We start from the raw sequence: 14,922 nt of genomic DNA, 5'->3' as shown, positions 1-14,922 counted from the left end.
GAGATATAAAGGGGTACATACATTAGGAGTAATACATATGTTGAGATTTCTGGGTAAAACACAACTGAAACACGAAAGCAAATATAAAGGCTATTCATAAATATGTTCAATCGATCACAAAACTGCAAAAATGCAAGATGAGCAGAATACCTGACCACCCACAGTATTAAAGAAATGACATCTAGCGGTAGACTGCGAACATTTGCGACGATCCCTCTCCATTCATATAGTCCCCAAATAGATTTTACAAAAATAATTCTACAAAGGAACCCTTGAGCATGTTGAGTTTAATGGATTCCTCAAGTATGACACTTTACGTTCTGGAGTTGATGAGCATAGAATCGGGCTGAATGTCTTATCAGGGAAAGACATGGCCACTAGGTCGTTAGTCTGAGACTACTGAAAAGTAAGAAGGCCTCTTTTTTTAATAAATACTGAAAATCAGATTGGACAACTAGCACAAAGCTAATCTGAAGACCTCTACAAGATAATAGAAGTAACCCTTCACAACACACAGTGAACGATTTATGTATATGTAAACGTACAAATGTGTCAGTTTGGCTTTTAATGGCTTAATAGACGTTTTGAAGGGACTACATGTAGTTGATTTCTCCCAAAATCTAGTTAATTTACACAAACCACTAGTCCAAACGGAGTTGTTGAGTAGTGTGTTCCCCTGCTCAAGGACCTGACACGTGAAGATCCGGGGTAGAATAGGTCTTCAGCAACCCATGCTTGCCATAAAAGGCGACTATGCTTGCCGTAAGAGGCCAGTAACGGGATCAGATGGTCAGGTTCGCTGACTTGGTTGATGAATGTCGTTGTATCCCAATTGTGTGGATCGATGCTCATGTTGTCAGTCACTGGATTTTGTGGTCCAGACTCGATTATTTACAGACCGCCGTCATATAGCTGGAATACTGCTGAGCGCAGCGTTAAACAACAAACAAACAATGCTCCAGGAGCTGTAAGAGCGCATGGAGGTCAATTCATTGTTCGAATCCCTGTGGAGATATTTCACACAACACCACTCACTGACTGTAGAGGTTGAATGTTCAAAGACAAAACTGGCACCAATAACTTTACTCTTACTGTAATGTTCATCACAAGATTCTACACTACAGTGAAATGTTTCCCTACATTGACTACATACTACATGCTGTACTTCTGTGCAGAACACAACATCAGGCTCCTCAGCCCAACATCAAACCAGGCCATCCACACAGTACGCCACATCCACTGGTAAATGTTGCCATTTTCAGAACAATATGTGCAATCAGGCAGCTACCGCTGCAGAATATTACCTCGTCTAAACCGATGAAATTAATGAGAATCATGCAGAGAAATTAATTTCTCGTGCTCTTTTATGTAACCCAACACGCTTGTGATGTAGCTTTATCAAATCGATAATCTCAACACAAAATCCACTGTTAATAAAGTGGCACACGCCAAAATAAAACACACTCTAAATAAACATGGCAAATACTATTGGAAAGCTTAATATGTGAAAAGTCGGGTGACAGAGGCGAGCTTTGACTGACTGGCTGATTAGAATGACAATAGCTGGAACCGCGGACGGGGGACAATATTAGCAGGAATAGTTGACAGTTTAGATTGATTCTTCATTAGATGATCAACTGAAAATCAACAAGGTTTAACAAGTACCCGATTCTATTTCCTAATTGTAAATTGTATATTGATCTCCAAAACAATTAACATCTACAAAAGAATAAAATCAATTGTTGTCTGCATAGAATTAACTGATGAACAATACATTCCTTCTTTCACAAACTGAACCAATGATTAACATCATATTAATGTCCAAAAATAAAGAACAGTGGACAGAGTCAGGAATTATATTATCCATTCCTATACCTGCACTACTTTGTCCATAACTGTATTCTTTCGTTCATGCAGGCATCCTTTCGTTCATACCTGTATGCTTTCGTTAATACCGGCATTCCTTTGTTCATACCTGCATTTCTTTGTTCATACTTGCATTCTTTCATACCGGCATTCCTTTCTCCATAACTGCATTCCTTTGTTCATACTTGCATTCCTTTTTTCATACCTGAATTCTTTTATACCGGCATTCCTTTGTCCATAACAGCATTCCTTTGTTCATACCTGCATTCCTTTGTTCATACCTGCATTCTTTCGTTCATACCGGCATTCCTTTGTCCAAACCTGCATTCCTTTGTTCATACTTGCATTCCTTTGTTCATACCTGCATTCATACCGGCACACCAAAACTACTGCAAAGGTAGATCCAGGATTTGGGAAATGGGGGTGTCACTGATTTGAAATTTTAGTTTTGATACATTGACTCAAAAGTATCACGAAATATAGACAATATAGACAATCTCTAGGCTTGCAATAAATAAATTCAATGCTAAATATGAACAAGGCGGATCCATTAAAGGTATAAAGTTGCTTTATTCATCTGCCTTCTCATTGTCCATGGCAATCATGGCAATCTTGATAAATATAAACGTTTCTGTTACAGTGAATGATTAATTTAGTATCTATATTCACAAATTGTGCATCCTCTGTACACAACAAACCAGGCAGACCAGGTTAGCTTGATGTCATATTCATATTGAGATGATGAAGAAGACTCTTTGTCTATAAAACTGACAGATGAACATACTGGGGAAAAAACCACACAGACATTTCAAGAAATATTTTGATAAATTGCTTGGAAGACTTGTGACTTGAAATTATAAATTTATTTAATTCTGAAGTGTGAAAAGAAACTCCTTCAAAAGACTCTAAGGTTCATTTTCAGATAATTTAAACATAAGTTTATTTCAATCTTTAAAGAAATGGAGGATTTCCTCCCCGAAAAAACTATATGCTCAATAAACATCAACAAACTACTATTTCAAAATGACGTCCTGCTGAAAACACAAGATATGTAAAAACGTGAGATGTCTGTAAGAAATAAGAGGGATACAGGAAAGTCTCTGTGACAAAGCGTGCAACTCACAGTTTTTCCAGTAGCTGGGACATGGCTTCGGCTCGGAACGGATCCTTGGCATCGAGTTCACGGATCTGCTTGGCCAGCTCCCGTATGTGATAGGCAAGCTTCTTGTACCTGGAACACACAAACTCACATTCTAAACAACCCGTGAAGATCCGGGGTCGAACAGGTCTTCAGCAACCCATGTTTGCTGTAAAAGGCGACTGACTATGATCGTCGTAATAGGCGACTAACAGGATCGGGTTGTCAGGCTCCGACTTGGTCGATTTATGTCATCGATCCCAATTGTGTGGCTCTATGCTCATGATATCAATCACTGGATTGTCTGGTCCAGACTCGATTATTTACAGACTGCCGTCATATAGCTGGAATATTGCTGAGTGCGGCGTAAAACAACAACCAAACCAAACCAAACCACATTCTAAAGATGGCGTAATCCTTTGTTACTGACACACAATCGGTCAGTCTGTCACAACATCTATTCTTAAACCACCAACAATTCACACTAAGGTCAGGCCATTTTCTTTTTGTTTTACAAACAAGCTTGGAATGAATTATGCAAAACTTAGAAAAAAAATCATTAAAATGCCATGGTTACTGTCTGTGTGTCAGCCTCTGTTCACCCAGCAGTGAATGGGTACCAAGCAGAATGAGATGGCAACAGGTATCATGCCATGTATACTCCCCAGGGAGCTGAGAATGATTATAGGGTGCACACTGATCAATTGGAGTAAGAAATGCGCTTTGAGCAACCACAAAGTAGACGGAAAACAGTACCTGAATAATGCACACATATTATTATATTACCTCATCTATATTTCCAAATACAACTATTATTCTTGCCGTTATCATAATATACACAGCTTGTTAAGATTTAGTGAGTGAGTGAGTGAGTTGGGTATTCCAGTTATATCACGGCGTACCAGCTTAATGTGGGAGGAAAGCCTGAAGGGATACAGGTTAACCCACGAGCACGGGTATGGTGCTGACAAACCTAGAAACCTAATCGGGGCGAACCGGGATTCGAAACCCACAATCATAGGTTTCTGGCATGCCCAAGGGATGCAACTCTGGACAGCAAATTGTGGTGCCTTAGACAACTGGGCCACCCGTGTCACCGCTTGTAAAGAAAGCAAAGGGACAATGCCTACAAGAATGTACTGCAATATTTTCATAGTCACACTATTGGAGCCAGAATTATGCTGTATTCAATCAACAATCTGTTGACTCTCATTTACAACATGGCTGCCATTATTTCTGTCCAATTGGATTAGCTAAAGAAAGTCCATGTGATCAGATGAGGATCTACTGACATGGATTCCACAGGACATATTAAAAAAGCACGGACTGAGGGTGAATTTAAATAATGCGTTGACTTTGTACATAGGAAAGGCTAAAGTGATACAGGTCATAGATGCATGGTGCTGACAAACCAAACATTATAGTTTGGAGAAGTCTTGGCAAACCTACAATAAACTGATCCTGGCACAGCTAAGGGGCACAACTCTGCATGGCGAGATGCAGCCCTTGGGATCAATTGACCACCGTGCCTCTTTGATAATTCACCATGCATTACCCACAGGAGCAATATTCATACCCCACAGGAGCAATATTCATACCCCACAGGAGCAATATTCATACCCCACAGGAGCAATATTCATACCCCTCAGGAGCAATATTCATACCCAACAGGAGCAATATTCATACCACACAGGAGCAATATTCATACCCCACAGGAGCAATATTCATACCCCAACGGAGGAATATTCATACCACACAGGAGCAATATTCATACCACACAGGAGCAATATTCATACCACAAAGGAGCAATATTCATACCCCACAGGAGCAATATTCATACCCCACAGGAGCAATATTCATACCACACAGGAGCAATATTCATACCCCACAGGAGCAATATTCATACCCCACAGGAGCAATATTCATACCACACAGGAGCAATATTCATACCCCACAGGAGCAATATTCATACCCCACAGGAGCAATATTCATACCCCACAGGAGCAATATTCATACCACACAGGAGCAATATTCATACCACACAGGAGCAATATTCATACCCCACAGGAGCAATATTCATACCACACAGGAGCAATATTCATACCACACAGGAGCAATATTCATATCACACAGGAGCAATATTCATACCCCACAGGAGCAATATTCATACCACACAGGAGCAATATTCATACCCCACAGGAGCAATATTCATACCCCACAGGAGCAATATTCATACCACACAGGAGCAATATTCATACCACACAGGAGCAATATTCATATCACACAGGAACAGTCATACCCTACAACAGGAACATTCAAACCTGACAACAGGAATATTCAAATCAATCAAGAATATTCAAACCCAACAAGACTGTTTAAATTCAACAACAAGGCTATTTAAATCCAATAAGAATATTCAAACCCAACAACAGGAATATTCAAACCCAACAAGACCATTCAAACACAACAACAGGAATATTCAAATCAATCAAGAACATTCAAACCCAACAACAGGAATATTCAAACCCAACAAGACCATTCAAACACAACAACAGGAATGTTCAAATCAATCAAGAACATTCAAACACAACAACAGGAATGTTCAAATCAATCAAGAACATTCAAACACAACAACAGGAATGTTCAAATCAATCAAGAACATTCAAACACAACAGGAATGTTCAAACTCAACAAGAGTATTTAAATCCAATAACAATAATCCACCCCAACAACAGGAAAACCCTGCAAATTAAATATTCAATCCATACAATGGAACATTCAAATTCTACAACAGCAATAAATTCAAACCTGACAAAACACAAACACAAAATCCCATTAACAAGAATATCCAAACCATAATAAAACTACCGTATTCGACGTAATAAGCGCCCACTGCGATATTTGCTAATATACTGGCTAGTGAACAATCCTAATTGGCACCCCTTCCGATTGATCAATGTACACAAGACTTATTTATTCGTGCATAATACGTTTGTTATATGCACCCTTAATTATGGGCAATTAAATTCTGAAAAAATATATCTGTCGTATATAAACATTTCAGGCTGTCAGCATAAATCACGAAATTTACGATCTTTCAACTCTGTTGTTATTCACCAAAAAAATATTCTAATAAGAGCCCCCTCATTCTAATTTTGAGAGCGCCCTGGGCGCTTATTACGTCGAATACGGTATCTCTCCACCAATCAGGAGCATGAAATACAGTATGAAGAGCAGTGACCTTCACACAGCACATTAGTCATTGTCATCTGTGAGGAGAAGTTGAGATGGGGACATGTTTTTTTATGATGAAATGAGGCTCCAAAGATGGCGGCAGCCTGCAACATTAACAGCACTGCCTCCCCCATCACAGGTAGCTGTGTCATAACCAATACTGCCGCAACACAAGATGGGTGAGTCACCCACTAATTTGTGAGAGCAAGAATGTTCCCATGAATCAGGAACTGCTACCTGTACAAGGTGTTATAGTCAGAGCCAGTGTTTGAGAGAGTGAGTGTTTGAGTGTTTGAGTGTTTGAGTGTTTGACAGAATCTTTGACAGAATCTTTGATGGAGTGTTTGAGAGTCTGGTGGAGTGAGTTATTGAGTGAGTATTTGAGTGAGTATTTGAGTGAGTGAGTGATTGAGTGTTTGAGAGAGTGAGTGTTTGAGTGTTTGATGGAGTGTTTGAGCGAGTTTGATGGAGTGAGTTATTGCGTGAGTATTTTGAGTGAGTATTTTGAGTGAGTGAGAGAGTGAGTGAGAGAGTGAGTGAGTGAGGGAGTTATTGAGTGAGTATTTGAGTGTGTGTATGTGAGGGAGTGAGTGTTTGAGGGAATGTTTGAGGGAGTGAGTGATTGAGTCAGTGAGTGTTTGATGGAGTGTTTGAGAGAGTTTGATGGAGTGAGTTATTGCGTGAGTATTTGAGGGAATGTTTGAGTGAGTGAGAGGGTGCGTGAGTGAGTGAGTTATTGAGTGCGTGAGAGAGTGAGATGAAATGATAATCGACACAATGCAGGACAAATGTTTGTCCACATTATTTTAACTTAAAAAATATTTTTTTCTTCTTCTGCCTTCAGATATTTCAGGCATAAAGAGCTGTAAAAAATTAATTAAATTTATCTGGAATGATATTATTCTTCTGAGTGTATTGAATCGATAGTCTAGCACGGTATCAGTGTCATTTATTGATGTATGAACTTGTCAACCATGTGATGCCTATTGGGCCTTGACTAAATGCAGCAAGCGCACTGATAGCATTGTTTTAATAAGAACCAAGCATTTTTCTGTACCTTGACTTACTGACATCATGAAACAATCACTACACTCATGGCAAACTTTAGAAACACAAAGAATTTTACTGGTAGCAGAACACACAGAAATGCTTCATGTCAACAAAAATGTCAGTGAGAAGTTATTTTCTGATGAGATTCTGAAGGATGTCCACTTGTCTGTATGGTGACCATTTAACTTTTTCCAAGATAAGGTAAGTATTGTACAAATATACATACAGTGAACAACGGTTATAACGAACACGCTTATAACGAACTGACGGATATAACGAACTTACTTTTTAGTCCCGACTATTTGCTGTAGTTATGCTGTATATATGCTTATAACAAACTACGGTTATAACAAACAAAAAATAGTAGTCCCTTTGAGTTCGTTATAACCGTAGTTTACTGTATAATAATTTTGTTACACTTTAGGCTTGTTTCAAGGCAGTACTGAAAGTTTGTTGTTTGTTTGTTTGTTGTTTATCGCCGCACTCAGCAATATTCCAATACTCTGTAAATAATCGAGTCTGGACCAGACAATCCAGTGATTGACATCATGAGCATCGATCTACGCAATTAGGATACGATGACATACATGAACCAAGTCAGCGAGCCTGACCACCCGATCCCGTTAGTCGCCTCTTACGATAAGCATTGTCGCCTTTAACGGCAAGCATGGGTTGCCGAAGACCTATTCTACCCCGGATCACTTTGTTGAACTGGGCCCATCAGTCTTGTAGTGTATAAGTTCAAATATTACTGAGTGAAAATGATATATGTGTGTGTAAACTAAACAGTTAAGTCAATTCGGTTTGGCAGCTGTACTGAAAGAATGGATGTGTAGTAATACCATCCTTCAAGTCTAAGGACTCGAGTCTCTTATAGGGACAACTTGTTCATATTCACATATAATCTAGAACTAATGATTTAAACTGATGAATACTGCCTTAGAGACACAAGTGTCATTAATAGCATGTAATTTCTTAAGATAATATAACCAGATAAGGTTAAAACATTCATGAAATGAAATCATAATAATTTCTATATGTTGTGATGATTATTGGGCAAATTGACAAAGTCTGCGTATTTACATATTTCCTTTGACCTGTGAAGATCCGGGTTAGAACAAGTCTTCAGCAACCCATGCTTGCCGGAAAAGGCGACTATGCTTGTCGTAAGAGACGACTAACAGGATCGGGTGGTCAGGCTCGCTGACTTGGTCGATTCATGTCATCGATCCCAATTGCGTGGCTCAATGCTCATTATATCAATCACTGGATTGTCTGATCCAGACTCAATTATTTACAGACCGCCATCATACAGCTGAAAAATCGCTGAGTGCGGCGTTAAACAACACACAAACATATTTCCTCTACCATGGAACATGTCATGTAGTGCTGTCTTGTCATGGTCTGTAAATATGCGAATCTGGACCAGACAATCCATTGACTGACATAAAGATCATCGATCCACAGAATTGGGATACGATAACATTCAATCAACCAAGTCAAGACGTAAGAAACCCAACAATATCCTTATTTTTATTTTATTTCTTGGACCAGCTGCTTCTCAAAAGGGATTGCAGGCCCATGAAACGAAATATAAAAGATGTGTGGCCTTAAGATTGGTAGGTAGGCTTTTATTACTTTCGTATTTTTTTAAACCCTGCAACTGTGATGTAACAACAGTAAAGTTTTACTCCGTGTGTGTGTGTGCTTGCATGCGTGCGTGTGTGCGCGTGTGCGTGTGTGTGTGTGTGTTTTACAGATTGGTGTGGACCAAAATACTGTCTATCAGTTGGGGAATCAGAATACACGTCTCATTATGACTTTATACCAACCAAGGAAAAAAAATGATAAAAATCTTAGCACACAGGCCAATGGGTACAGCAAGCACACTTGGTGGATGGTGCCGCCATCTGACATGAATCTGTATCACAAGAGAGCAAACTATCACTGGGAGTAGGCATTGTGTCATTAATCCTCCTACAACCAACATCTACCTTCTGTTTTTCAAAAAAAAGTACAATCCCGACCTGTCATCGTTTGTCAGATGCAGACAGCTTTGTCATGCATCAGTGGAGATAAGCAATGATAGGCGTAATTTCCCTGGGATACTGTAAAGACAGGAACTCAATGGCACTAAATCTGCGCTCATTCAAGACCTGTACTCCCAGACGGTGTTTGGTAGTGTTACACGTCGATTCCGAAATCTAAATAATATGTTAACCAAGATTAGTTGGTTTGTTGTTTAACGCCGCACTCAGCAATATTCCAGCTATATGACGACGGCCTGTAAATAATCGAGTCTGGACCAGACAATCCAGTGATTGACATCATGAGCATCGATCCACGCAAATGGGATATGACGACATGCATCCACCAAGTCAGCGAGCCTGACCACCTGATCCTGTTAGTCGCCTCTTACGACAAGCATAGGCCTAGGCTGAACACCAGAGTGAAAAGTGATCTTCACACAAAAGCTGGGATGAGACAGGCACGTGTCTGCTCCACTTACATAGTCTCACTGGCTTCCCGCACTTTCCACACAGTGCTTGACCAGTCCTGTGTCACTAGAACATCACAGAACATTCCACATTTCTATAACGCTTGACATCCATTCATACTATTCCGGACGTTTACCTATAATTCGAGCATCAAAAAACAATAACTTCCTCACCACTGCTTACATAAAATAGTACTACATTCCTGACAACAATCATTGTCCAAATACAATACAATAAACTTCTACGTGCCCACAATATTATACAGTTACAATCATTGTTTAAACTAAAAATTACACTGCCATGTAACAGAGGGTGCTGGACAGCCACTATGCAATGTTGAGACAGGATGCAGGCCTGGTAACCTGTGCTTGTTATCAAAATAGATGGGGGTCTGGCCATTGAAATTAATCCAAAAACGCCATAATTGTTCAGAGGATAATCAATGACCTATGAGGCATTACGGATTATCAGTCCCAAGTGAATGACTGGTGTTAATCAAGGGCCTTTGGCGAGGGAAAGATAATTCGTTGTTTCGAGTAGGTTATTCTATATATTACTCATTGACATTTTAAGAGAGAAAAGGAAGAAATACGTATGAAATGTCAACCCTACAGATAAATTTCACAGAAGGCAGCCTATTGTTCCGATGATGTTGTGTAATCAATTATGAAAATGAACAATGGAGCTAAATCGCAAAATGCACGTACAAATATCGGAAATGTATTACACAAGTTCATTCTATGAGACACAAACTCATATGTTTTAGAGGTTTTAACGCCACACCAGAGTGAGTGAGTGAGTTGGGTTAAACACCGCTTTTAACAGTATTACAGTTATATCATGGCGTGTCAGCTTAATCATGTGGGAGGAAAGCCTGAAGTGATGCAGGTCTCAGACGTTTACCACTTCGGTGAAAACTCACGAGCTCGGGTATGGTGCTGACAAACCTAGAAACATAATCAGGGCGAACCGGGATTCGAACCAACAAGTAATCAACACCTGATCGTGGTACAATTAAGTTTTTTTGGTGCAAGGCACGAACATAGTAGTCACAGGCAGGCGACATGAGGCATGCTTCATTTGATTTTCAAGAAGTCTGCAGATGTCCTATCATTGTCCATGCTCAGAAGCCTTAAGAAGGGGATTTCAATGTTCGAATGAAGAAATCAACACTTGAACTTGGTGGACTTCGTACAAACATAGAAATGTCATATGTGGCATGTAATAGGGGTCAAACGATACAGCAAGGCCACGATACGATACATATCACAATATATGGCTCACTATAGATACATCAAATCACATGAAAAGTTCTTGCTTAGAAATATTTCAGAGCACGTTCAAAACGTAAAGCTAGCTGTTGTAGCAGCTATTTTTAGTAGTGACCTTGAAACACAATTCGAGATATTTGACTGACAAAAATGCAAGGTGTCATTTTACGAGTGGTAAGTAATTTATTCCAGCAAGTGAATCATCTTGTATCGATACAGAGAAAAACGTTTAATCATTTCACCCATAAGCATGATAAGATGTAATCTACAAGTTTGATTGGTACCCATGATTCAAAGAGTCATACTTGTTTGAATTTCCAGATTCACAAAATAAATTATTTACAGCGCATTTGTTGCTTTTATTGATAGAATAGGGCGAATTGTCAAACTGATCAATAAAATGAAATACAGGTGGATTTAATAAGGAAATGTAGATATCTTTGGGGGTAGCATCTGTAATAGTGACAAAGTTTTGATAAGTCACTTGCTTGGTATTGTGAGATTTTTAATTTCCTCAAACACTATTTTCACTTGTAACACAAATTAAATATTTCACCTGAGCATTGTTTATTCTATTGTGTATATATGTTATAGTCAATGTATAAAATGACTAAAACTTTCACAATGACAATTTTTTCAATGCCTACATATTCAGTTATTTTACAAATTGACTGAAAAATCGGTCCATTTATTTTATTATGGCACCAAATTCCAAACATACTAATATTTAATTTCATCACCCAGTTACTGAAATTGATAGGATTAAAAGAAAACGAAAGTCAAAGTATATATATTTGAGCTTCTAATCCTTGTGTAATTGGTCTATTGTGATGTTTTAAGCCTTTTCAAAAGTCTTTATAATTTTAGGCAATCTGTCAAATAAATGGACAATTTTTTCAGTCAATTTGTAAAATGACTGAAATATTTAGATATGTTATAAATTGCCTGATTGAATTACATGTTACCCATTTACTGTAACAAATACATGACTACAAACGAAAAGGCTTGTCCCGTATCAAAGAACTTCCCAACAAAAACATAGAGGAACAATGCTACAGCAAATGAATGAAAACAAAATGCAAATATCGTAACTACAACCGGCAAAGTTATATGTATTATATAAGGCAATTACCAAGTTCGAGGAATGTATCTGTGAATACCCACATAAAGGAACAATCTCATACATCTGCAGCTGTACAAAGAAACTTGTTTGAAGTCACGTGTCTTTGTAACAATATAATATTTAAAAATAGATATAGTGTCACTGGAAATTATACCTCGTGTTCGTCTCTCAACTGATCACGTAAGTTTGTTTCAGGTGTTTTCACATAGGTGTCAAGTTTCATTGGTCAGCTGAGATATAACATGTGACAACTATTATCATGATGTCCATGGTTCTTTTAAAAAATCAATTGAGTTACATAGCAATGAGCAATGAGCAATGAAGCAACGTACAACCTGCCAATTCATAGCCACTTCACGCCCAGATATGGGTGTATTCAGTCTGCTTTTGTTAACCATGTTAACCTAGACATGAAAACACTTACTTTTGATAAATCCATTGTGCAAGATAACAGTTATTTATTAATAAGCGTATTTTCAGTTAATCCTTTGATGGATATATTTTTTGTAACTCAACCGATCATTCCTTTCTTACTGCACTGGCACTTGCATATGATATTATAGAAAATACATTTCAGGTTTCACCCAATGTCAAACCTGGATTAAGATTGAATAATTACCCCTGACACAAGACCTGCCAAGGGTCAGGAAATCTGAGTGCTGCTACCACTAATTATACCTGTAATAAATTCATTAACTGAGCCATGGACACTTAATATATTTAGGGTCCATGACTGAGCATAAAATTAATGATGACAAATACACAGGTGTAGGGTTATACCAGAAAACATGGATGACAACAAAAAAATGTTTAAGGAGTAACAATCATATTATCATCAAGTCCATATAGTCTATCTTTGAATCATCTCACTGGTGTATATATATCCACGCAATCCAAAATCCAAGAATGCTTTCACTGCAGGGATCCTTTTTTTTATTAAACTATAACAATTAGTTTTTTTCCAAATAATGACATTCAATGATCTTCCACATTCTTTTTGTTTAGGTTGAGGAAATTAATTAATATGCACCTTTTGTCATATCAAAATCATCATGGGTAACAAATCAGTGTTCAGGAATGCGTTTAGCATGTTTAGATATTGTCTCAAAGTTTATTCATACTGTCCTTACAGACGGTAGCCCAGATTCTTGTCATGATCAGTTGTGTTAGCCAGCAAATCAACTAACAGCAGCTAGTAAGCCCTAGTAGGCAGTGTTAGACAGCTAGGAAGAAGCCAGAGGTTAGTGCCCCTTTAAACCAGTGAGCTGACCTTTTTTCAAAATAATTCTGATTAAAATCCCTTCACAGCTTGTGACTTCTTATTTGCATCTTCTGTGGAAAATTTTAGACAAAATGGGCGGCAAGTGTTTGAGTTATGGGTTGCACTTCATTACTCCCCAACTAGAAATTTACCACTTTGGTGAAAGCCGAGAATAGGTACGGTACTGACAAACCAAGAAACATAATCAGGGGGAACGGCAAAAGACGAACACACTGTGCCAACCGGCCCAAAGTTATCTATCCAAAAAACAATAAACGAATGAGTGATGGAAAGTTAGTAACCGCAGTAAACATTGATATTAATGTACAGTCTTCGTGTATACGACTATTACTAAACGACCACCCTACAGTTTTAGGACTGTGCTTGTTATATGAACGAAAATAATAACGTTGCTCGGTTTGTTGTTGTGATCGAAAACAGAACAAAACATATGTAATTGGTTATATTTTTCAGATAACTCACTTTGTATAATCTTCACGCTTCTGAATATGATATTTCCTCAATGCCTTGACTTCAGAAACATTATTGTCGATTTCCCATGAAATGAAATCGACCTTTTTCAACAATTTCTTTTCGTGATACTTCAGTTTACGAACCATCTTTGCACGTGTTCCTTAAAAACAGGAAGTTGGTAAATACAAGGGGTATAACTCTTATCATAATACAGTTCAAGTCGCTATAGAATTTTTGAACATTTGTTCAATGATTATTGAAATAATGAACTACGTAATATTTTGTATTGTCTTTTTAACCAAAGCAAATTGAATGAAAGCAGGATAAATATTAATAATTAATAATTAATTTCTGTAAACGTAACATGAATAAAATTATATTTTATTCCGTGTTATTATTGCAATTAATTTCTAATTAAAATATTCCACATACAGATCATAAAGAAATACATATTAACTTAAACATACAAATATTGTTCCTTTGTTCCTTATATAACGATTTTTTTTTAAATATCTCATATTTCAAGGCAAAATAACAAAGGCATATCCCACGCGTAAAACTTCACGAGATGCACGTGGTTTATTCCGGGACACAGCGGAATAATTATATTGTTATCTCACACAATAAAACATAGAGTATGAACTGGGAAATGCCTGAGGAGATTGTTCATTTTGCTTGTCGATTTACATTTGTCAATAACAAACCTGCCAATCATTTCATCCAAGGCGCGTGGCGCAACCAGGATCTCGCTTAGAATCAATATCTCAACATAAACGACACCCAAAATAATTTTATGACCTGGAATTATTGTTATTTGGAAATAGGGATTATTAAGTGTGATAGTTTATTAGAAGAATGGACAAATTAGAACACTGTATGGAAATTTACGACTTCCATGAAAACCGTTTTGGTTTTGTTTGCTTTTGACGACTGAATCCTTTCAAATAGAAGCTTCGAGCTCTCTCATGTGCGGCTCAATTTATAGCGATTCGTCTATTATTTAGTTC

At 37.9% G+C, this 14,922-nt stretch overlaps 1 protein-coding gene across 1 annotated transcript in view; it reads right to left on the bottom strand.

Moving 5' to 3' along the window:
* The window catches only part of LOC124143475 (U3 small nucleolar ribonucleoprotein protein IMP3-like), a 114,438-nt gene extending 100,350 nt beyond the window's left edge, over positions 1-14,088 (bottom strand). The window contains exons 1-2 of the mRNA XM_046512472.2: positions 13,925-14,088; positions 2,990-3,097 (exon numbers count right to left, since the gene is read on the bottom strand). Of these exons, the coding sequence (XP_046368428.1) occupies positions 2,990-3,097; positions 13,925-14,061 (245 nt within the window). The 5' untranslated portion in view covers positions 14,062-14,088. The remainder of the gene's footprint in view (positions 1-2,989; positions 3,098-13,924) is intronic.
* Between the last annotated feature and the right edge of the window lie 834 nt (positions 14,089-14,922).

The sequence above is a fragment of the Haliotis rufescens genome, unplaced genomic scaffold (assembly GCF_023055435.1).
Source record: "Haliotis rufescens isolate VD_foot unplaced genomic scaffold, xgHalRufe1.0.p SCAF_8, whole genome shotgun sequence".
In the NCBI taxonomy this organism is placed as follows: domain Eukaryota; kingdom Metazoa; phylum Mollusca; class Gastropoda; order Lepetellida; family Haliotidae; genus Haliotis; species Haliotis rufescens.
The sequence above is the reverse complement of the archived record's forward strand: the minus strand, read 5'-3'. Positions and strand labels throughout refer to the sequence as shown.